This window comes from Magallana gigas, chromosome 2 (genome assembly GCF_963853765.1).
Source record: "Magallana gigas chromosome 2, xbMagGiga1.1, whole genome shotgun sequence".
Lineage (NCBI taxonomy): Eukaryota > Metazoa > Mollusca > Bivalvia > Ostreida > Ostreidae > Magallana > Magallana gigas.
In genome coordinates this window covers 33,973,232-33,996,507 of record NC_088854.1, presented here as the reverse complement: position 1 = coordinate 33,996,507, position 23,276 = coordinate 33,973,232, and the positions used below count along the sequence as shown (strand labels likewise).

General features: G+C 34.9%; 2 protein-coding genes across 6 annotated transcripts in view; one reads left to right on the top strand and one right to left on the bottom strand.

Annotated features, from left to right (window-relative positions):
- The window catches only part of LOC117681416 (valine--tRNA ligase), a 21,773-nt gene extending 6,725 nt beyond the window's left edge, over window positions 1–15,048 (top strand). Inside the window, exons 10-23 of the mRNA XM_066076294.1 lie at window positions 280–361; window positions 496–572; window positions 942–1,014; window positions 1,962–2,070; window positions 2,194–2,264; window positions 2,426–2,551; window positions 2,682–2,786; window positions 3,401–3,548; window positions 4,449–4,726; window positions 4,983–5,183; window positions 6,439–6,550; window positions 8,248–8,417; window positions 13,514–13,654; window positions 13,900–15,048. Of these exons, the coding sequence (XP_065932366.1) occupies window positions 280–361; window positions 496–572; window positions 942–1,014; window positions 1,962–2,070; window positions 2,194–2,264; window positions 2,426–2,551; window positions 2,682–2,786; window positions 3,401–3,548; window positions 4,449–4,726; window positions 4,983–5,183; window positions 6,439–6,550; window positions 8,248–8,417; window positions 13,514–13,654; window positions 13,900–13,977 (1,771 nt within the window). The 3' untranslated portion in view covers window positions 13,978–15,048. The remainder of the gene's footprint in view (window positions 1–279; window positions 362–495; window positions 573–941; window positions 1,015–1,961; window positions 2,071–2,193; window positions 2,265–2,425; window positions 2,552–2,681; window positions 2,787–3,400; window positions 3,549–4,448; window positions 4,727–4,982; window positions 5,184–6,438; window positions 6,551–8,247; window positions 8,418–13,513; window positions 13,655–13,899) is intronic.
- LOC117680431 (uncharacterized protein MCAP_0864) lies at window positions 14,092–23,276 on the bottom strand. 5 transcript variants are annotated; one of them, XM_034445818.2, is made up of 4 exons: window positions 22,995–23,276; window positions 17,357–18,828; window positions 15,380–15,424; window positions 14,092–14,415 (listed from the first exon to the last, which is right to left on the bottom strand). In XM_034445818.2, the coding sequence occupies exons 2-4, from the start codon at window positions 18,669–18,671 to the stop codon at window positions 14,102–14,104; spliced, it is 1,674 nt and encodes a 557-aa protein (XP_034301709.2). In that variant the 5' UTR covers window positions 18,672–18,828; window positions 22,995–23,276; the 3' UTR covers window positions 14,092–14,101. The 5 variants fall into 5 exon arrangements, with proteins under 5 accessions (XP_034301709.2, XP_065932367.1, XP_034301708.2 ...); XM_066076295.1 differs by lacking the exon at window positions 15,380–15,424 and adding an exon at window positions 16,849–16,863 and having other exon boundaries at window positions 22,995–23,275; XM_034445817.2 differs by lacking the exon at window positions 22,995–23,276 and adding an exon at window positions 19,964–20,180.

The window sequence follows — 23,276 nt, the reverse complement described above, 5'->3', positions numbered from 1 at the left end:
ATTTGATGCAATAGCTGAACAAGATTTCTTTCTTTAGTCACTGATACAGGCCAGGCTGATATGTAGTTGTCATATAAATAAAAGAGTTTGTTGGTATCTATTGATTTATATTTTATTCTTTTTTTCTGTCCAAAATGCTGTTTGATGGTCGAAAGGATTACACGTGAAAAATTTAGTATCTACATGTTTACTAATATGTCCAGAGGAATCTTAGAAAGGTGTTTAGATTTATCATTCAATTTTAAAAGGTACATGTATTTATTATGCATTTTGATTCAGTCGTTCCAAAGATGTTATTGAGCCCCTGGAAATGGAGCAGTGGTTTGTCAACATGGAAGAAATGTCACAAATGGGAATCAATGTAAGTGTCACCAGGAACATTTTTGATCTCATTTTTGTTTGTTTGTTTTTAATTAATAAACATTGCCACTGTATAAGTTATTTATAAACATGCACAGTATTTGAAAATTGTTGATATGAAAATTTTATTTGTAGGCAGTGAAAACCAAGCAGCTCACTTTTGTGCCGGAATATCATCAAAAAGTCTGGTTCAATTGGCTCAAGAGTGCAGAGTATGCTTCTCCATCAAATCTTATATTATTCTGTCAATATACTGTATACAGAGTTTTTTTTCACCCCACCTTACTATAGGCTACTTGCAAACAGTTTTGCACCATCTTGAATACGCCTAGACACAGTTGTGTTAAAGATTATCATAAATTCTCCCTCTACCAACAAGGGCAAAAGGTACGAAAAAAACGGGGGTGAATATTTCCCTGTATTGTAGTGATTTTTGCTCAATTCCTTTCAATCCTTTTAATTAAAATTTCAGATCAGTTTCATGTGTTTTATGTGATACCTTTAAAATGATACTGTATTTCCTGTTTGATGTATGTTAGCGTTGATTTGTAAAATGAATTCTTTTTTTCTTGTCTTTAAAGTGAGTGGTGTATCTCCCGACAGCTGTGGTGGGGTCATAGAATCCCCGCCTATATAGCTTTTGATAAAAACAAGGTAAAACCAGTAATTGTGTGTTCTAACAGTACTTGTCTAAACACCTTTTTTAAACAATTAGACTGAATAAGTTCTCCTGTTTCTAGAAAAGTAAATGGGTCTGAGACAGATATCTGTTCAGTACAATTAATGCTTCTACAAAACTTATTTGTGATAAGAGTTAAATTTGGCCCCCATAATTCGCCATTTTTTAAGTGTTTCGGGTGCAATAAAATGTTAAGTAATTTTTTAGAAGAGTTGATATAAAATATATTTTTCATCTATTTATTTGATTTATTTGCACTCACTGGCAGTATATGACGTCAGAAGTGACCCCATTTCTATAATTCAATCAAAATCAGCCAAAAATTAACATTTTTCTTATCTAATTACGAATGGGAAATATAGAGCGCATGCTTGAACAAGGAAAATTTTTTTGTCACTTATTAGTCTTGGCTAGATACATTTCTGATTAAAATATTTTATTTGTTCAAGAATGCGCTCTATGTATTCGGAAGGGAAAACTGCTTGAAAACAAGCTGTTTTACGCTAAAAATGCAAAAATTAAATGGCGGGAAAAGGTTGTCTTTACAATGTCATATTTCTAAATTGTGGGCACTTGAACCAAAATGAATATTATGTAAACACATCACATACATATCTGTACTAAGAAAACAAAGAATGATAGTAAAATGATGATGTTCATTTTAGGGGGCCATTTTAGGCCCTTATCGTATTTCGTCCTTTAATGCTGATTTTTCATCTATGTTATGGTGGGGTCATGCAAATGATGGTTGTATGAAAATGCTTTGGGATTCTCTTATGTTAATGTAACACTTGTCCAATGTATGATTTCATAATTTCAATAGTCATATACATGTAATAGGTTTCGTATGCTAACTCTGACAGTATTTTTTCTTTAAATGAGATATTTTTTGATATATTTTTTAAATTGATTCTGTATCTAGGGTCCAGGGAAAAATGTTTGGGTGGCAGCAAGGACGCACCAGGAGGCCATCACAAAAGCAGCTCGATTACTAAACCTTGGCAAGGAAGAGGATGTTGTCATAAAACAAGGTAAATGGGTCAGCTCCCCACTGGTGATGATCAAGGGGGATCAACAATGCAAGATTGAAACTGAATTCCACTGAATCAACATGTAACTTGAAAAATATATATATACGATCTGTATTTTTGAAGATGAAGATGTACTGGATACCTGGTTTTCCTCTGGATTATTTCCATTCTCACCTTTGGGGTGGCCAAATCAGGTATTTTAAGTTTATTTATTACAGTTAAATGGATTCTTGTAAAACATATTTTAAAGTTAAATGCATGGGTTTGTTGACTTTCTGTGTAATGTATTGAAGAATTACAGTACAATACATGTTTTCCTCCAGTAATATAATTTGCTTTGCTTTTAAAATCACAGACAGATGATTTGAACAAGTACTATCCCATAAGTCTCATGGAGACAGGAAGTGACATTCTGTTTTTCTGGGTTGCTAGGATGGTGATGTTGGGGATGAAATTGACCAATCAGCTACCATTTTCTAAGGTTATTTTGATCTTTTATCAAACAAATCAATGATTCTATGGAGGAATTTCAATTCTTCCAAGAAAGTTAATTTTTGAACTGTTTACAAATATCATTAAATAAGAAATTTTTCCATTTATTTTAAATACAGGTGCTGCTTCATGGGTTGTTAAGAGATGCTCATGGACGGAAAATGAGTAAATCTTTAGGGAATGTGATTGATCCATTAGACGTCATATCTGGTATCACTTTGGAGGTGAGTGCTTTAAGGGAAGAATTCAAATTTTATTGTTTTTTGGGGGGAAGGGGAACAGTTTGTTTGGATCAAGGAACTTTTCTAATGAAGTTTGAGTTGATTGTCGAGTTCAATCATAAGAAGAATCAGATTTTTTTTTCTTTTATATAATAAGTGTTTTTTATAAGTGAATTTGCTTAAAATGTTACAAATGTCTGAATACCATGTGAATATTTTATTTCTCATCTTCACTTATTATCTTAGATATTTCCTTAGAAATGAGAAATATGATTTTTTAAATGATAGACAACATTTAACTCTCAATATATTTCAGCATTTACAATCTAATGAAGAATGACTCATGTTGATATATGTCTACTGTCATGAAGAATAAATAATACAGTATTATATTCATTGTAAAAAAGATGAAAATTGCTATGAGTAATTTACTGCAATGAATATTTGAACTACAATGTCATTGATATAGAATGTATTGATTTTGTTCTTTCCATTTTCACTGTCATACTTAAGTGGACATAAATTTTTGATGAGTGTTTCCCACAGTTCTTTTTTAAAAATGTTTAAAAGATTTTATTGGAGAACATGTTATATAAATTCCTTTGTTTTATTTCCAGGACTTGCATAAGAAGGTGGAGGAGAGCAACTTGGCCCCACATGAAGTGGATACAGCCAAGGAGGGTCAGAGGAGGGACTTTCCGAACGGAATCCCGGCCTGTGGAACAGATGCCCTCAGATTCATGTTGTGTTCCTACAACTTTAAAGGTGTGCACTTATGGTAACTTATAAACTGTATACTAAGTCTGGTCACATCTATTTTCACTGAAACAGTCTCAATATATGTACAGTTATCAACAAGTTCACAAGGGATTTTTGTTTATCTGAAAATTCAAAAGTAAATATTATTTTAACTTAAGCTTTTTCAATTCTCCAACCTCTATGTCATTGTGATGGTCATATGGTTCAAATACCAGCCCCAGATAGCTCAATTGGTAGAGCACTGACTAAAGATTCAGAGGGCCTGGGTTCAAACCCGTTCAGGGTCATCATTATTTTTTGCATCCCGTTACATTTGACACCCACTGGAACTTACAGATTAACTCCTTCCAGGGAAGAGCCTGGAGTGATCTTTGAAAATGGGGGGGGGGGGGGGTGTGATGGTCAGACTGGTTCAAATACTGGGGCCAGATAGCTCAGTTGGTCGAGCACCTGACTAGAAAGATTCAGGGGGCCTGGATTCGAATTCCGGTCTGGTCCATCATTATTTCTACTATCATATTACATTTTACTCACATTCATTTGTCATAAAGTATTGGTGTTCTCTTTGATATCACTGAGTCAAAGTCAATCACCATACAATGTACGGTACCTGTTATGCTAAACACAACAAGATTACTTCTGAATCACATTTTCAGCATAAAAGCCAAATTCATATTATGAAAAAATAGTGCTGGGATAATCAATGTAAGTCAAAGAAAGCAAGACAATCCACATCATAAAATGCCCCCCACTTATTAAAAAAGTATTTGGTTCTTTGAAGCATATCTCTGGTTTTTCATTATTCAAAACCCATGAGTTGAGAGACCTGTTACTTTTTCATGGGACAGTAGTTACATGTAGTATATTTTTATGAAACATCATCATTGCAGAATTTTATTTTTGCAGATGATGAAATCCCAATGAATGTAGAACATGTCCAGGCTAAGAGACACTTTTGTAACAAAATCTGGAACGGCTTTAAGTTTGTGACCAGCTATACAGACACAGCTGTGGACCTCCGTGTCCCGCTGCCCCAGGGGGTGGATGTGATGGACAAATGGATCCTGAGTCGCCTCAGTAACTTAGTGGACCTCTGCCATGAGGGATTCGTGTCTTATGATCTACAGTTTTGCACTAAAGCTTTACAGAATTTCTGGGTGGGAGATTTCTGTGATATATACCTGGTATGTGCAATACGTGTAGTTTTTCCTTAAAGACTAACGTAAAAATCTGTTTAAAGATTAGAATTAATCCAGCCAACAAAAACATCATAAATGGGATTTTATGATTGAGTTTTGTTATGAAATTAGAACCTGATTTATAATCAATAAATACTTACTATGCTTAAATTCATTCAAAGGTACCAAAACCTAATTTTCATATTTTCCCCTGTTCAATATATGATTTATTAGGTACCAAGTTATCTTTTTTTTGATACAGGAATATTCTAAGCACATTCTGAGTGGTGACAATGAGGCTCACAAGGAGAGCACCATTCAGCTACTGTGTCTGTGCGTGGACACATTTCTGCGGGCTCTCAGTCCCTTCATGCCGTACCTGTCAGAGGAACTGTATCAGAGACTGCTGGTCAAGGACAAGGCAGTCAGCATCTGTGTGGCCCGCTACCCAGACACAACACAGGTGAGGTCATCCACAGATCATCATAAGTCATGTTATATGTACATCTTACAAGGTGCTTAATTAAACACAATGTGGCAAAGGCTTTTTTTCCTATTTAAGGAATATTTTAGGTTTCATTCAAGATTTAAAGGGTACCAGAAATTCTGTCCCTGTAATTATTGAACAAGTGCATTCTATATAACTTTTAAATGTACCAAAGATTTTTTGGTTAACTTCAGTCTTTTCAATGTGAAAAACTATTTATAAACAATTGTTATGGGCTTCAGAATCACATGATCATCCCTGCATGGGTACCCCTTATTGATGAAATTGCGTCCAAATCATAATGGACACATCATTTAAGCTTGAATACCAATCATTCATTAATCAATTATAACAGGGTTAGGAGTAATGAATTCAGTTTTATATTTGATAATAGAGATAAAAATCTTACTAGTAAAGAACCAAAATCTTACTAGTAATGAACCAGCATGAATATAAAAGAAAGAAGTACATATGTAAGAATTTACACTGATAAGATGATAATATTGCAACATAGAATCAAGCACAATAAAAAAAATCAAAGTGAAATTTGATAAGCAAGCATGGATATGAAAACAATAAAGTGATATACATGCATAAATGTACTGAAGAATAAAGAAATTAGCATAATAAGAATAAAAGCAAGATACACAGACTTTTGGCGGTAATGCATTCCCTTCCATACTGGCTTAAGTCAGGTTGATGCCAGTGTGACTTATAAGTTCTGTGCAATATGGTTTTGAATTCTTCTTTCTGTCCTTGCATCATTTCTTAGAAATATGCTCTATACTGAGGAGATGTTCTGCTTTGCAGTGTCCGTACGGTTGTTTATCTTGATATATAATCCTTTATATACTCAGACCTACCAGTAGAAAGTGTATACAGAGCAGAAAATCAGCCCCTACAATTTTATAAAGTTCTCTAGTTATTTTAAGGTTTTTAATTCAGATAATTTTAGTAGATTACTGTACAAGAGGTGACTTGCATAAATTAAGGCATTTTTCTTCTTTCAATCAATTATTGAGAAAATCTGACAATATGCATGTGCATACATGTATAATCTCTGAAGAATTCTGGAGTGGATACTTTTAAAACAAATAAGATATGCATAGATACACAGGTACACTTAATGGGTGGGTTGACCTTTAGACTCAATGGGGGGTGGTGGGGGTATTATTTCCTTGAATTTGTTGGCTAAGATATGCCTTGGTAATTTTGGATTTTCATTTTACAGTTTCCATACAGAGATAGGGAGACAGAGATGCTTGTTGACCAGGTAAAGACTATAGTGACCCAAGTTTTATCTGTCTCAAGCCGCTACAGTGTCAGGAGCAGTCTCCTGAAAGGTCAGTATAAAACATCATGTCATGCTTCAAAATAAAGAACACATATTGTATAATTTATTACAAAAAGCAGAAGTGAAAACTATGATGAGTTTAATATTAATATACATGCATGCAATATTACCCAAAATGCCACTGATTATCCCATTTCCAATATCCAATTCCAATACTGTGGTTTCATTAATATTCAAGGGTATTAATTTGCGTGGATAAAGTGAAACTCACAGTTTCAAGGATACATAAATTCATGGCCAATGCCTAAACAATATAAAATGTTGATGAAAATTGCACTTCAATGAACATTTAATTTCATGGATCAACTTAACAACGAAATCCACGAAAATTAGTATTCAACGAATATTGATGAAACCACAGTAGCTCTGGCCCCGATATAGAACTGTGGTGTGAGACCTCTATGATAAAAGTATATAGTCTGGGAAAAATTATTCAGTGACATTTCTTTACTTACTGTACACATACCTACTCTGAATAAAACTTTGATACTCTTTTCACACAATCCCTTGCCCCATTTATGTAAAAAATTGATTGAACTATGGACAATTCAACACCAGTTTGGATGCTACTGTACATACAGTCTTGTGTGACTGTCTACAATGATATGTAGATGAGTATACGAAAAGCTAATCTTCCTGATGCTTGGTTTGGGTGTTATTGCATGCTGTATCTAAAGTCTTCAGAACAAATACTCAATTAAGCAAGAATTTATGAACAGAAGATCCAAGCTCATCTACGTTTTTGTTTTAGAATTACCGGTACTCAGATTTAATTTTCTTCCTGATTGATAATAGAGTATACACAGACTGTCTCTGATTTATTGTGTTGGCTAATTTAAGTACACAGAGAAATATGAGCATCAGAGCATGAATCTCACAAACAAGAAGCCTCCTGGAGGCAAGACAAACAGATCATTTCACCAGCCAGAAAGATAGCGTTACCAGCACCGTTTAATTGGAAAACAGAAGCCGACTGATTTCATAATTTCTTCATTATCTGGCCCGATTGCCCTTTTATTGATTATTACCCTTGAAGTTGCTTTGTTTGAAACAGACAGCTCTTTAATGGATCAGTTTACGCGTGTAAGAAGAAAACTGTAGTTATGACCGGTCAAAATACATCATTGTGCAGATTGACGAAAAGGATTTCATGCCTTTTCTGATGATTTTTTGTCAAATTAAAAGTAATTGAAATGCTTTGACAATTTTTGACAATTTTTGACAATATGGACATTAAATTCTTCAAAAGCTGCGCATGCAGTATTACTAATTGTTTTATGGTAATATGAAAGCTTGTTTTCTGTAACGTTTGAAATGAAATGTTTAAAAAAAAAAGAATCTAAGTAAATTTTTTACTCATCAATTTTTCTGGATGTGAATTCTCAAGAAATATGACCTATCATTTATCATTATTTTCAACGTGCGCTTAATTTAAGAAAATTTAATCAATAAATCCTTAATTTGACCAAAATAATTAATAGGAATTTATTAGTTTCCTCAGGAAAGTTTACCCTGATAAAGAGTTTCTCTGCCAGAACTAACTGATACATCAGCATGGCCGGGTTAGATTTGTTACAAGGAAATGACAACTTATAATCATCTTTTATTACAAGAATTTTAATCTTTCTTGCGTGTTGATATAGTCTGCAATTTTTTATTTCAACTTGATAGATTTTCTGTTTTAAGTTTGCATCAGAGTGTCTCCAGAGAGTGGCTTGACCAATCCAAGTCTGGTCCGGGCGGTACAGATCCTGACTCGGTGTCAGTCGGTAGAAATCGTAGTATCCTCCAACATCCCAGCAGACTACACTGTGTATCACCTTGACAACCAAACAGATGTCGGCCTATTTTTAAAGGTAGTTGTTCTTTTTGTTTTATTTTAATATTGATCTCCGTTTCCTGCCTTTGTCTTTCTTAGTTTCCTGCAAACTATAAAAATGAAGCCGTGTCTTTTGGACCAGCTGAGGGTTATTATCTTTTAGTTTGTGATGGAATGGCAATTCATCGTTAATGAAATGAGTAAATTAAAGCAGGAATTATAATTGTGTATGGATTGGATAACAAAAGAAGACTAACAAAATGATTACTGCAAGACTGAATGCATTTTCAGTTGCCCCTCCATAGAATTATTTGACCTCAAGTTCGTTGTCATTAAGTAATTCTTCTGTACAGTAATAATCTAAATTGGTAGAGGTTTAAAAAATAATTAGGCTGAGCATGATTAGAGTGAAATTTCCTTTTGTTCTATAGATTTTGTTTTTTAAATCTGAATGGTTTAAAGAAGTAACTGACATATTCTAATGTAGCTGATTTTATAGTTTATCATTTGTGTACATACCAGTAAAAGTGTTCATTTTTTTCTCCAAATTCCAAATATTTTTTTAAGAAATGACAGTCATGCTTTTTTGTATTGGTAGTCAATTTAAAAGTTTTCAAACCTAGTTAATGGATTGTTTGGAAAAAATGCACTATCATTGTAAACCTTTGAGAATGTTGACCTAAAATTGTTAGCGTTTTTATTTTTAAAGATTTACTGTAACAAAATTTGAAGGCTCCAAAAAATGCCTTGTATTTACTAAAAATTCTTTTTATCATCAAACAATTCACATAGTTTCACCTGTTACAAGAAATTTCTTATGGGGAGAGATTTCAATCTTTCCAGGGTTCGACCACTGCAAACAAATATGTCAAGAGATCATGGCAATTAATTTCACTGGCGCTGTTTTTGTCAACCTTTCAAATCTTTTTACAACTTGGCCTGCTCAAGGAGGCAACTTTTATTTCGAGCCATATTGCCGGGAGCAGACCAAAGGGGGGACTTTGTATACAGTGAGAAATGGAGAAGGAATACTGGGCCTGGTTTCATCTAACACCTGATTCTTGAGATTGATTGATATATATACGTTGTCTTTTAGACCAAGGGGGTTGATAATTTTCTTTGGTACTCCTTTTTTCCCCCCTTTGCAAGTGTTTTTTTATTAGTTTTGGTTCTGTGCAAATAGACAAATACACATTGATATGATATCTAGCGATTGTGTGAAGTGAGAATTAGAGAAAGAAAAGTTGACATAAGGTTTTCGATCTAAATACAGACTTTATGTCTCTTTTCCGTTTCACATGCCCATGTGATTTTGTTTGTCTGGTCCAGTTTTTTCCACGAGCTGGATTCAAAGAGTTGTGTCTTTCAACTGTCTTTTTCTAACGGGGGAATACCGGTAATCTGTAAATGGTAGACAGATATGAAGAGCCTCTATTTAATAATGGTTTTATTTTTATAAAGCATTGCTTTAAATAGCAGGATTTAATTAATATAGCTATATATAGAGGATGTATTAATGAAAACAGATTTCTTTTCATCTTTTCACATTCATTTAGTCCGGGATTTTGTCTCCTTAATTCCTTTCTACAATATCGAGGTCCATTTTTGGCGTTTCACTTGTTCTTTAGCCCTCTTTAAACTTTGCTTTCATTAGAGAAGGTGTAACAATCCAAGGGGAGTAGGGAGAAATGTTGTCAGGGGTGGTGAGTGAAGGCGGTGAGGTGATGGCATTCCAGGGTTGCTGTGTCATTGGGCGACAGTTGACAACGACAATCAGTGCGGGGACTACTGTACAAACGGCCTAATCTCTAGTTATATTTAGTTTTCTAACTGTTCTGATAACCCGTATTAGTAATATTGCAACAACCGGGGAACACATGTGGAATGGACTCTGCAATAGCTCCGAGGGATATTATCTCTCTCGTTTTACAGGCGTTTGACTCGAGTTGAAAAGTGACCAGAATGACTCACCACCAGTCATTTAGAGTACACTTTTTGTTCTATAGGGGGTCAGATGTCAGAATCGTTTTGGGGTTAGGAAACGATTTAAGATACCAGAATGATCCCATAGGATTGTTTATGTACTTTGCAGTGCACCATAAAAAAATCTTTGCTTCAGCTCTGGTGTTCAACGAATTTAAACTTACATAAATTTATTTTGATTAAAATTGAAAGTGACTCATTCAAAGAATTTCAATTTTTATTGTTTGCGGTTAGATGCCATGTGGTATGGCCAAAAAGGGGGGGGGGGGGGAGAAGGAAGACAGAAATCAATTTGGAATTTAAAAAGCAGGAGAAAGTATGGATATCTTAATTAGAAAAAGAAAATAGAGAAGTTGGAATATTTAGCAAAGAGCAAGAGGGGGGGGGGGGGAGTGTTTAAAAATCTTGACAAAATCAAAGTACTGAAAGTACTGAAAAGCGCTAACCTAGCTTGGTTCTAAGAAAATTTACTGTGTGCAAGCGTAGGCGGAAATGAGCCTTATTGAAATTTTGGTTTATGTTTAATGAATATCAATTTAAAGTATCGAAGGCCAGATTTTTATAAATATATGTTACTTTCTTAAGATGATGTGAATTAAAGCTGAACACGACTTGTATATGGATACTTGCCTGAAAAAAGATATGTTAAAATCACAAATTATACCTTTTGAACAGTAATTTATCACAGTTTTTGACATTTTCTGGCAAAGAATCGATTTTTTTTTTCTATATTTTAGCTTCTGAATACGCACTATATTTTTTCATCACTGCGTAGCATCCCGTGCTGATGTACGTAAGCCCCGCAAACCAATCGTATCTACTCGGCCATTTCCGTCACCCAGATAACTGGTTCCCTATACCTCTTACCAGTTTAAATGATGTATATTTCTGCTCATAGAGGGCAGTTATTCCTTGCACCGGAAATAGAAGTCTAACGACAATAAAGCGCTGAGCTATGCTTAGCGCTTTAAAAAGAGATTACCTCTGTATTGAAGTATTAAAGTGCCTTTCTCTTGCTCTCTCTCCTTCCTTTGTGTTGGTACTTGTAAATCACTATCAAGTACATAATGAGAAATGCACCCAGTAAAGCTCAAAGGGTTGCTGGGAAAGGGCTACTGATATTGGGGATAATGAGTGTTGATTTATCTCTAAGTGCTCACATAGACCTACTTGACCAGGCAGCTATAGGAATTAGGGCCCAGCGAGGAGGGAGAATGGTAGTCAGGATAGAATATTATAAAATATTATTGATTACATACATAACAGTGTGCTTCTTTTGTTGGTACTTAAATTAAGCTTCTTTCGTCGATGCCTTGTTTGCCACCTTTTGGGTATGACGCTAGATAGGACACCAATGAACATGTTCAAGGAAGATAATATGACAGTGTTTGCTGAACAATGGGGCAGACAGACAAACAGACAGACAAGAGCATATTGAGATTGAAATATCAATATGATTTTATTAAGACTTGCTTTACTAGCTGTTATACTTTAAAATACCAATATGATTTTATTAAGACTTGCTATACTTGCGGTTATACTTTAAAATACCAATATGATTTTATTGAGACCTATAATTTTCTACCATCATTTAAACCAACTGAAGGAAAGATTCGGTAAAAACAGCACAGTTATAAAAGGAACAAAATACTAGTTGAAGATTGACAGATATATGAAATAAACGTTCATTGAAGACTGTTGTAAATGAAAGGCTGTTTTGAGGAGAATGAGCCTAGAAAGATATGACTAAGAAATTAAATAAACTCTGGGTGTGTATTGAAAAACATTGGCCTACTTTGGAGTACACAATCTTATTCATATCAATTATTCCTCTACCAGCTCTGATAGGCTATCACGTCCAGCCAGGAGAAATTCGGTTCAAAAGTCGCCCTATTTGAGCGGATTGAATTCCTGTCGTTATCCTCGTTTTCATTTTTGCATGTTGCCCTTGGAACCCGATATCAACCATTCTTTCTTTCAATAAGAGCTCAGTTTCTGTCAGTTCAATAATATCTTGAGTGTTGGGAGCCCATTCCGTCAAACGGAACAAATGTTTTGTCTATTTAAATCAATTGAAACAACTTTGTGTTGAAAGTTTACCTAGTTGAATAACTGTTTATGCATTTGCCATCACGTATATTTGCCGAGTGTCATTAATAATAAATCACGAATTGGTTTGACTGTCAAAATAACGACAAAACGGGGGAAAAAAAGATCCACTTATTGTATATGTCAGATACGCGGGAGGAAAACTTGGCTTTTGTCGTTAGCTTTAGGTTTTTAAACTGTCAGGGAAAGAAACGGACCATGTTACAACCTACTTTCAAATCTGTAAAATCAGCCGGTTAGGTTGTCCGTTATTGAGGGCTTACTGGTGATACCCTTTATAAGTGAGGGGAAAACCCAAAGTAATCTTGTTGGAGAACTTTCTTTTTGTTTTTAGCATTCCCAGCCTCTGTTTTCATTCGTGGTGGTGGTATTGCAATCGTCTTTTATACGAAGGGTTCTGTATAGAGATATAGGAAAATGTTCAAATTTTAAACCTAAAATATTTGGAGTTTTTTCTTTACTTAATAACAGTTTGTGTTCTTAAATATTATATATGGCCTCCTTAACAATGCAATTCTTTCATTGATGGTTTAAGTCAGTTTGTAGTTAACGAAAGTGCAAAAAAAAAAAAACAACACCTATATAGTTCGATCGACTACAAAATTAACCTCGCATAGTAAACCTCAAAATTATAAACTATTAACGATTTCACTTAACTACTTGGGTAAATTAATAATAAATGCAGAGAACACCAATACATAATACATTAGAATGCATTTTTGATTAGGCCAAGGAAAGTGTATATATGCATAGGTGAACGAAATTTAGTTTGTTTGAACAAACATGATTACAGGAATTTCTGTCAGTAGCAGAATGAACACATTCCGGTTTCTTTGGAAATAGTGAAAATATACTAAGTTGATGTAAATAAATTATTATGGTACAAATGTTTGGGTTTTTTTTTATTGCTACCCGGTTCATATTTCTTGATGTATGCATTTTTCTTCATCATAAATCGTAGCGTTCTAGAATTTTCTAAGATGAATAAAAACGAATATATTTCCATTTCATTATTACTGTTTTATTGGCTTGTAACAACAGGGCATGATTGATGTCAACGTGGAAACAGACAAAATTAACCAAAAACTTGGAAAATTAGAGAAAAAGTTCGCCCAGCTGATAAAAACGTCAGAGAAAGCGTCCAAAATGACATCAGAGAAACACCAGAAACTCCAAAACGAGGTAATCAGAACAAGGTTTTTGTTTCTTAGGAGTTAGGTAATATCCACAACTAATATCAGAGAGCAAGGTACAATCAATAAATATTATATATACATGAAACATCTTCAGCATATATATATATATTATACAACGCATGTACATCTTTCCGAAAATATTTTGTGTCTCCATATAATGTCACTTTTTTATCATTTCCGTTTATGCGCATTGTGTTGTAGTTTTTGATTTGCTTTTGGCTATTTTATTAGATCTCCGACACAGAAGAAATGATAAAAAGACTTAGGGACAGCATTAAAGAATTGGAGGCTATGCGTGATGGCATGTAAGACTAGAAATTAACATCACAAGATGGTTGGCAACAAAGCAAAAGGCACGCGTTGTGTCTGGTAGGACACTCATTTGCAGACAGTAAAATTTGATTGATTTTGCCTTTTGAGAGATTGTTTTTTATTATCCGTAGACATTTTGTATAGTGAATCTGCTCTCCAGTTTCTGTGCCAGCTCGACTTTGTTCAGTTTACGAAGTCCTCGGATAAGTTGGATAATATCACCCTGTCTGTTAAAGGAGCGCCATTTTTCTAGGGAGCGTAATGCTGATTCCTCGGGGGTTCTGTCTTGACGGGCCGAAATGTTGTCTATGACCTCCACGTCCTTCTGTCGTCTGTCGGGGTCACGTGGGGGCACGAAAGGCAGACGATCGTACAGTTTCTTCCAGTCCTTGCCGATGTGGAAGGCGACATATCGACAGGCGTCGTCCAGTTGAACTGCAATAGAAAAGTTGAGTTATTGACACGGAATTGGAAGAGATGTAAATAAAAAAAGAAATCAAATAGAATATTGATAATTTGATATTGGTCTCTACAGAAAATATTTGAACAGTCATTTGTAACATGGCGTTAGACACGGCCCGCTTCCTAACGGTTTCGCAAGATCATTGTGTCAAAGGAAGATTTTTTTTTTTTACAGTTCCGTACTGTCGATTCAATTAATGAATATCAATTCTAAAATGTCAGCCATTATCGGACAATCATCACGTCTAAGCCCTATGGTAGAACATAGTTATGTGTAGTCCCGACTTGCTAGTTATCAGTCTTAATCGACCCCCCTCAACCCCAACTCTGATCCCCTGGGTAGAATCTGTTCGATGAAAGATCCGTTTGATATCATCCTGTATCGTTATTCAAACTGTACTTTAAAAAAGAAGGCCGTTAAAATGAATTACAAAAGCCCGTAGATTGGTACCCGTTCATTGAGCTTAACTTTATACGCGGGGTTTGACAAAAGTCACACAGTATGTTATCAACTTATCATTCACGGTTCTGATGAATAGTTTATCAAGAAACATGTATAAATTGAAGTATCCGTGTACATAAAGCAATAAAATCTTTGAAAACTTATTATATTGCGGTTTTTTTGTCATCTTTAAGCTAAAATCTTTGAATTACTTTGTTACTTAATGGTAAAGAATGTCAATTACTCATACAATATCGCAGTCCATTCAAATTCAAATTAAAATTCGAGTTAATGAATTTGAAAAGGTGTATAATTTTCTTCCTTATGTTAGATTTAACAAACAAAAAAACTCTCACAAACAACACACAAGAGTTAACAGAGACAAATATAAAATACATATACTTATTTAAGCAAAAACAAGAAGCATTAAATAAGGATGGAAGCGGATCAAGGTTAGGCGTAGCACTCCGTTATAATTACATAAAGATAGAGTACCTAGCCCATTATGATGTGCATGCACTACTGGTGATGGCGATTTCTCTACAAAAATAGTAAATGTATTTGTTAAAAAGGCAAGAAGCATTCCGGAGAATTGAACAAACTTCATCAAAATTTTCTTGGTCTGAAAAGGTTGAATATTCCATTTAGGAATGCTTTCTTAAATTGGACATTTTGGCATTGTGATTCCACGATGAAATGTGGGGCAGGTTTAAATACTAGTAATGCAATAGAATGTTGAAGCCCTCTCTTATCAACGAAAACATCAATAGAATATATACATTTTGATAAAATAGTGCAGGGTAAAATATTTTAAAAATTAAATGTCCCTGTTGTCAATTTTGATTCCGACATACAGTACAAAAAGTTGATTTGAGACCGTGTTGTCTGAAGGAATTTGCCCTTCTCGCACACGAGAGTGAAACTTCTTGATTTCCCTATCTCTTTCTCTCCAAGTCTTGAAGAAAAACAAACTGCTGAAATGTTTACACGGCCCGAATCAGACCGTGTTGTGTATTGGAAGCGTCATTACCACGGCTTAGAGACAAGCGCTTTTGTGTTTTTTGTGGGGCGTGTGACAACTATGAACCGAATCGATATGTCATTTGAAGTGCGCTTAAGTGTCAATCGACTCTCGATTTCTTCAGTTCAGAACCAAGCTGTCACTTTTAAAATCTGGTCCGAAGTTTTACTGCAGTCTCGAAGTGGACTCAGTTTTACATTCATCATTGCTATAACTTCTGCGTGTTGTCAATAAAGGTGATTTTTAACTGATAGAAATCAAACTTGTTTAGATTTAGGAAAGGGTAGAGAAATTACATGTCGTCTGCTTTATATAGTAGACGTCGGAAAGGGAACAAAACCTTGTGCAAATTTGTCTTTTCTGAAGGCAAACAGAGGGGTTCGAACATGTCCAATTTTATTTACAAACCATACCTACATTAAACACGAGATTGGAGATCGCGTCGCTCTATAGCTATAGTAAAACAATTTAAACTCTCAAAAACCGGGTCACTATGTTGGGAAAATATTGTCCATTCAATCGGATTAAAATTCTTCTAAAAATATGTATCGTCAAATAGTTTTAAAAATGTACGCCCTCAATTTGGTCCAGAATGCGAATGCTACCGGCTGAGCTTCTTAGGGAAGTTTTAGAGAATTATACATATGTGCTGGGTCTTCGGTCTAATTTTTGCAGTAAAAATTTGTTTCCTATAAGTAGGCTACACGAATGCTTCATACCTCTTAATAGACATGACCCCAAAAAAGCATTGCTAAGTAATTATATGGTGACGAGTAGCTATGCATGCAAAGAATATGAAAGTCTGGAACTATGTCTGTCTCTCATGCATGCAACGGACATGTTATAAATACATAATAGTCTGGATCCAACTATTCTGATATATATATAGAAAGAGACTTCAGACAAGAGAATGAAGAATTCTGTAGATATCATTATTATTTACCTTTCAGTCTTCTAGCTTAAATAATTTGGATAGACGATATGAAATTTGATAATCATCCAGCAATTATTAATAAATATAAATAGGAGCTTTCATCAGAGAGAAAGAATAATTACGTATTACGTATGCAGGATATAACATTTTAGGCCAAAGGGAGACAGGAATGCAAAGGTACAAAGCACTTAATTCAGGTTTTAATTTTTGAAAAACACTCTAGATTGACTACCAATTAAATGTCAAATATATAGGGAAATTAACAAGACTATATACTGCCCAACAAATATATTTGTCGTGTGTTGAACATTCATGAGCCAGGATATTACATTTATATTGCAGAACGTGGGTCTAGAATTTAAAAGTAATAAACTGAATATATATTTTTTTTTACAAATTAAGTACTAAATGTATTTGAAGACGGAGTCTTTAAGAAATTTTGGGAAAATCGACATCATATTCATTGTTTTTTTCTCTTTTTGTGGGGCGCCAGGGGGAAATTATTGGACTCCTTTACCTTTTGTAGTAACCTCCTGTCGCCTCGTGTTAATCCGTCTCAGGGTATCTGGAGATAGCTTCAGCTCCCTCACCCTTTTCAGAATTTCTTGCTTTTCGTCAATGCTACTCAGCCGCTCCAAGATGGATTTCATTTCGATTTCAATTCCCAGAATTCCCTGTCTCATCTCCTCCTGGTCATGCCTGTTGGTGACCACCTCTACTTTGAGTTCATACGTCCTGTCCGAGACTTGCTTGAGTTCTTTGTCCAGCCGCCCGTGCTGTCTTTCCATCACATCCTTTCGCTCATGGAAACGGTCTAGATCCGCCTCTGCTTTCTCTAGCTTCCGTCGCAATTCTTGGCGGTCCCTTGGAGCCATGGGGGTCTTATCCGCCACTGCCTCCTTTAATTCAGAGATTTCTTCATTTTTATTTTCGATTTGTTTCTCTAGTTTTTCGATTTTTAAGTTGACAGTCTCTAAACTGTTTTTCAGTTTGTGTTTTTCCTTTTTATGATAAGCATGATCTCGCATCACAGCATAATTCACTCGATGTTTTTTATCCAGGTTTTTGACAACCACTTGTTTTTCTTCCTCCAGTTTTTTAATGTTTTCGACTAGATTTTCCTTGTAGGAATTATTGAAAAAGACTTCTTGAAGCAATCGCTCTGGGTACGATGAATCGTCTGCGATCCATTTTTTTATGGCGTGAGCGATCTCAATATTCAGAACACATATTTCTTCCATCAAGGCCGTATGGATATGGCCTTTTGATATGAACTCACTGAATGGCGATTTCATTTCACCGTATTTTAGAATATTGTTATTCAAGGAGTCTATTTTTTGATCAATTTCCTTTTTGCTAGTCGTTATCAATTCCTCATATTCGATAATGGGTCGAATTTGTACTTCGTCGTAAGTTTCTTCGATAAAACTCCGACAGTATTTGTAAAGGTGATCCCTCGCACATTCAACCAACCTCTCCCTTAAGTTTGGTATCATGCGCTCGAATGTTCGAGCCCTCTCACAAATAAACACTAACTCTTTATACTCTTTCTTTTTCCGTATATCTTCGTCCACTAATTTGATTTTATGTTTCTCCCAGAATTCTTTGGAGGTTGAGAATTGCGAAGAGTCCATTTGCCAGCTCGCCAACAGCTCGTTAAGACACGTGGCACAGCTGTCATACTTCAGCACAATGTCGTTGATGTACTTTTTCGCGAACTTTCTGATTTCGAGACAAACATCGTTCACAATATCTATCATGACTTTGTACTCGGCCTCTCGGGTCGGTGGGGGCCGGTTGTTTCGTTTCTTGTTCCGGGAATGTGACGGCATTTCAATCCTCTATCTTTTTTTGCCACAATTTCACATTTCACATCCGGTCTTTTTTCCCATCAAGACTTTGTATCATAAACGGTTATTTCCCAAACCTCCACTGTTTAGATTCAGCATCCTGGCGACCTCGTGTTTTGATTTTTTCAACTCCCCCTTCCTGTCAATTGAATAAATCAGTAGTTTAATAATGACATATAAATATTTTAAAACGAGTCGCAATGCTTCGTGATTTATCCAGGAATTATCACGACACATTAATATTTAACACCATTGCAATTCAAGGGTGTCCCCGTTTGCCGTTCCCGTATAATAGCTATCGATCTGTTTCTTGTAGGAGCCGGGAAAGCACAGATCGAGTAGTTGGACACTCTTTGTGATACAGGGCAAAAAAAATTGTTTTGAATAAAGATTTATTCTAGAAAAAAAATATTTACGGAGAGTACCAATTAACAACATTGGTCAAACACTTCTTTCTCGAGATGAATTTCGATTGATCCACGTGTTACAATTTTTGAAAGCAGTGATTTTCTGACAGAAAAGGGGAAACGGTTATCTATGGAAAGCGGCGCCGCGCGTGGGATTAGGAAGTCTTCACAAATCTCTGTTTGCAGTGATCCTGGAAATATCGAGGATCCTATTTGTCTTTAGGTACTGAAAACCGATACAACATCATTGCTTTTCTATGGCAACGTCCGCATATTACCAAATCATGTTGATATGTTTAACTAGGAGATAACACAGGTGTAAAAAAAAAAAACAATATTGTTTGAAACCTTACCACAACAAATTCATAATTTTCCCTCTTGCATAACGTCTCGGCAAACTCATTGACGTCTGGTCTACGAGTTAACCAAAGAACGTGTTCTTTGTCTTAGGAATATGGCGAAAATTATTAAATGTATGACGGAGATTGGCACATGGTATACTAGTATTTAAATCGTGAAATCAATAAATCGATGTTCTGTAAACGAATGTTTTCACATTTAATATTTATGCCCATGTTCATAATTCCAAAACTCAAAGTCTCTTTCAAAAGAATTGATTTTTTTCTTTGGCCGGTTTTCGGCGTTTAAGGAACTTGAAAATCGAATGTTGAATGTCACTTTTTAATTAAGTTTTAACAATCATCTTGGTTAATGACGATATATGGTAACAACTGTTAACGAAATTATGTTTTGAAATTAGTAAACATCCAAATATTCCATTTGTTATATTGTATTTTAAAAAAATACAACTTCAGCACGACTTCAGAAATTTTTTAACTCTCATCCTAAAGAAGAAATCATACTTACCGAAATAAATGCTAAATTTCACAGTAACTTCGAACGTAATAAAAGAGATGCTAGCCCCCGTGACTCGTATGGTGTCTGATTATTTTAATATCAAAATTTTTCACGCATTAAAGTATCGCCGAACATTTAAAGGACAGGGGTTGTTACTATATCACAGTTAGCAGCGACCGTTCCGGGTTTTTATTCATAGTCAAGAGTTTTACCTATTCAGACCTTCTTCTATAGCTTTCGTCTATATATATCGGCCTTGAGAATGGAATGAATCGATATAAGCAAGTCGAATTTCTTTTTCGCCGAACAATATTTGAGAAAACGACAGAACGTAAGCAGGTGCGCCGGCTTAATACTTTTTTAGTGCGGAATACCTGAAAGGGGGGAAAAAATCTTCATAATTGCATAAGTTTTGTAGATCTAAGTCGGGGAAATGCATTACACCTTGGTCTAACTTTTTTGGGGGGATTTGGAATGGATTGTTCCTGATTTAGAATGTTTACCACGGAGATGTTAAAGAATTGGCAAGTCAAGGGATTGTCCACTGTCAATAGGGCAGCTAGCAAGGAACGAGCCGGCGGGAGGCATTATACCGACTCAGAGAATTACGGCCATACTCGTACCCTTTTTAACCTTATGTCAACAAGAGATATTTAGGGAGGAAAGATATGTGGACCTTTTAAACACGAAAAATGCATTTAGCTTAACGTTTAAAATTGATTTTCTTTTTATTCAAATAATGGTTTCATGAAGTAATGACTGTACGATAAATGAATTGAGTAAATTTCAGGTGGTATGCTCAGTCTATTTATAAACCATGTATACATGTAAATTATATATTATGTTGATTCTCTCAGCTGAGGTTAACGCAACACTCAATGTCTTTTATACATGTATTAAGTAGTTCATAAAAGTAGTTAAAGATTCCAGTTTAATAAAACAAACCCTCGTGGTTACCAAAGTAAAGGAATTCTGAGATGTATGAGAATAGAGAGAGAGAGAGAGAGGCAGAGAGAGAAAGAAAGAGATTTTGGCAATGAAAGGCAATGTAAACGTTGAGATTAAAATGTCGATTTTCGGTTAAGTACGGAAGTATCTGGTGATTAGTTTGTTTGAAGTCCCCAGAACACATGTAACGATTGACACTCGCCCCACGAACAACAAAATGCGTTCGATACATTCAATACTTTCAATAGAAATGCCACTCAGTGCACTGGGTGAAAATTAAGTGGATAGACCGAAAAATTAATCGAATTATTATTGGCGTCATTAGAGGGCATGCAAATAGATTGGACGACAGAAAAGCAAATGATCGGCGTAACATTTCTTATATACATTTTAGGTATTGAGGTTATCATGAGGAAAAAAAAAGATTGCCGGAGTGTGATCAATGATATAGGGACAAGTGTATGCTTCATTGATCTCTGGACGTCTATAAATAACGATTGCATATTCTTTTTAAAGTATTAAAATACTTACATGTCCTAAATCGCGTCATCTGTCCTTAACATGGTTACTGTACGAAAATGTCATTAACAAAAAAACCTTGGGCCATTTTATTTTAGACCTGTGCATTCGGTTTTTAATGAAACAATTTTCGTCTTCTAAGCGACTCAAACGACCCATTTCTTTTTTTTTTTTAAAACGTTTTCCAATAAATGGCTCGAAAGCGACGATAAACTTGAAAATATAAAAACATTTCTCCATTAGGAATTGAAGTGCCTACTTCAACTGAAATCTTTTCTGAGATAAAATTGGTAAAAGTTTTGAGAGGTTTTTTTTGCGGCACAATTTAGATCTCTGAACATTTAACTGTTGTCTTGTATTGAACAACATCAAAAGGTTCAGTTAATTCGAGACCACAAATTATGTGTGTAATAAGAAATGAAAATAATCTATGCTTTGTACTAAAGATTGCATATTTTATCACCCAATTATACACTTGCACAGTGGTTTGAAAACGAGGACTAAAATACCTTTAAACCTCTTTAACCCGTCATCAAGTAAAATTAGATAACTGATTACATTTTACACGAATTTCTCTAGAACGTCATAAAAAAGTTTTCTTGGAGAAAAACAATTCCTAAGGAGAATTTATGATTGAAATCTAAAATATTAAAACAAGAAAAAGGAAATACAAGGGTGATAATTAACTGTGTCCTACTGTCAGATCTAAATTAGGGTTTTTAAAAATTCTTTTTAACCAAAAAAAAAATTTGAAAAATGTTGTAAATGAGAGATGTAAATGTCAGTAGTACAATAGTATTTTGTGTGTGGGACACAATGTCAGTGGTATTTATTGTTATAAATCCTGCTAGTATACATTGTCTCTTGAACGGTATTTTGTCCGTATCTATATATTATGTTGCTAATATAATCATTATCTTAGCATGAATGTACGTAAAATCGGTCAACAAATGGCAAACCACGTTATGTACAGTATTTACATTGGTCAATTTTAATGTTAATAAACTCTGCTGTTGTTCAGCAAGTAAAATTCGTGTTCCCGAGCGAATGTATTGAATTTTGATGTGGTAATATCAACAGTTACATACAACGCCGTGTTGATCTAAAGTTGGACGATTTTTACCAGAATTAAAGGATTTAGAATAGGATATTTAGAATCGGTTTTCATTTAGTCAGTTTTACAAATTAGCTGAATCAACACCAGGCAGTTAATTCTATACAACAATTCTTAAGAGCTTCAAAAAGCAAAACATTGTTACTGTATATAAAATATTCTTAAGACGTTAAAAGGTTTGGACACTTCATTTGAACATTAAAAAGCATCGTTTTTCATTGGGGCCTTTGTCTTTGAACTCAAATCCATTATCGCTGGCAAACGGTCAAAATATGCTATCTTTAAATCCAAATGTATATTTCAAAGTAATATGAATATTTATTAACATTGTGGTACGTGGTACCAAGTTAATTGTTTTAAATACAAGAGGAAAACCTATTGAACCTCGGTCTTTCGTTTTGGTGATAAAACAATTCCTGAGTTAAAATTGTCAATTCTCTACAGACTAAACTTTCTTACCTGCTTCAATATTCACTCCACAAAATATCGATTCTATTACAGAGGACTTGCCAAATAATATAGGGTTGCAAAATCAAGCATAGGAAAAAAAAAAGGAAAACAGATGTCAGGTTTTGGTAGAAATCACAGGGCGAGGTTTTTAGCTTCCGTGAATTGCAGACGATGGTCCGTTGTCATGTATGTTTCACTTCTCGCAAAACATGCTGAAAGTCGGCGGTGTCCGCGCACATAGCAGTTCCAAAGTTTAATTGCAGGGCGACTTTGTATGGTATCGAATGCTGG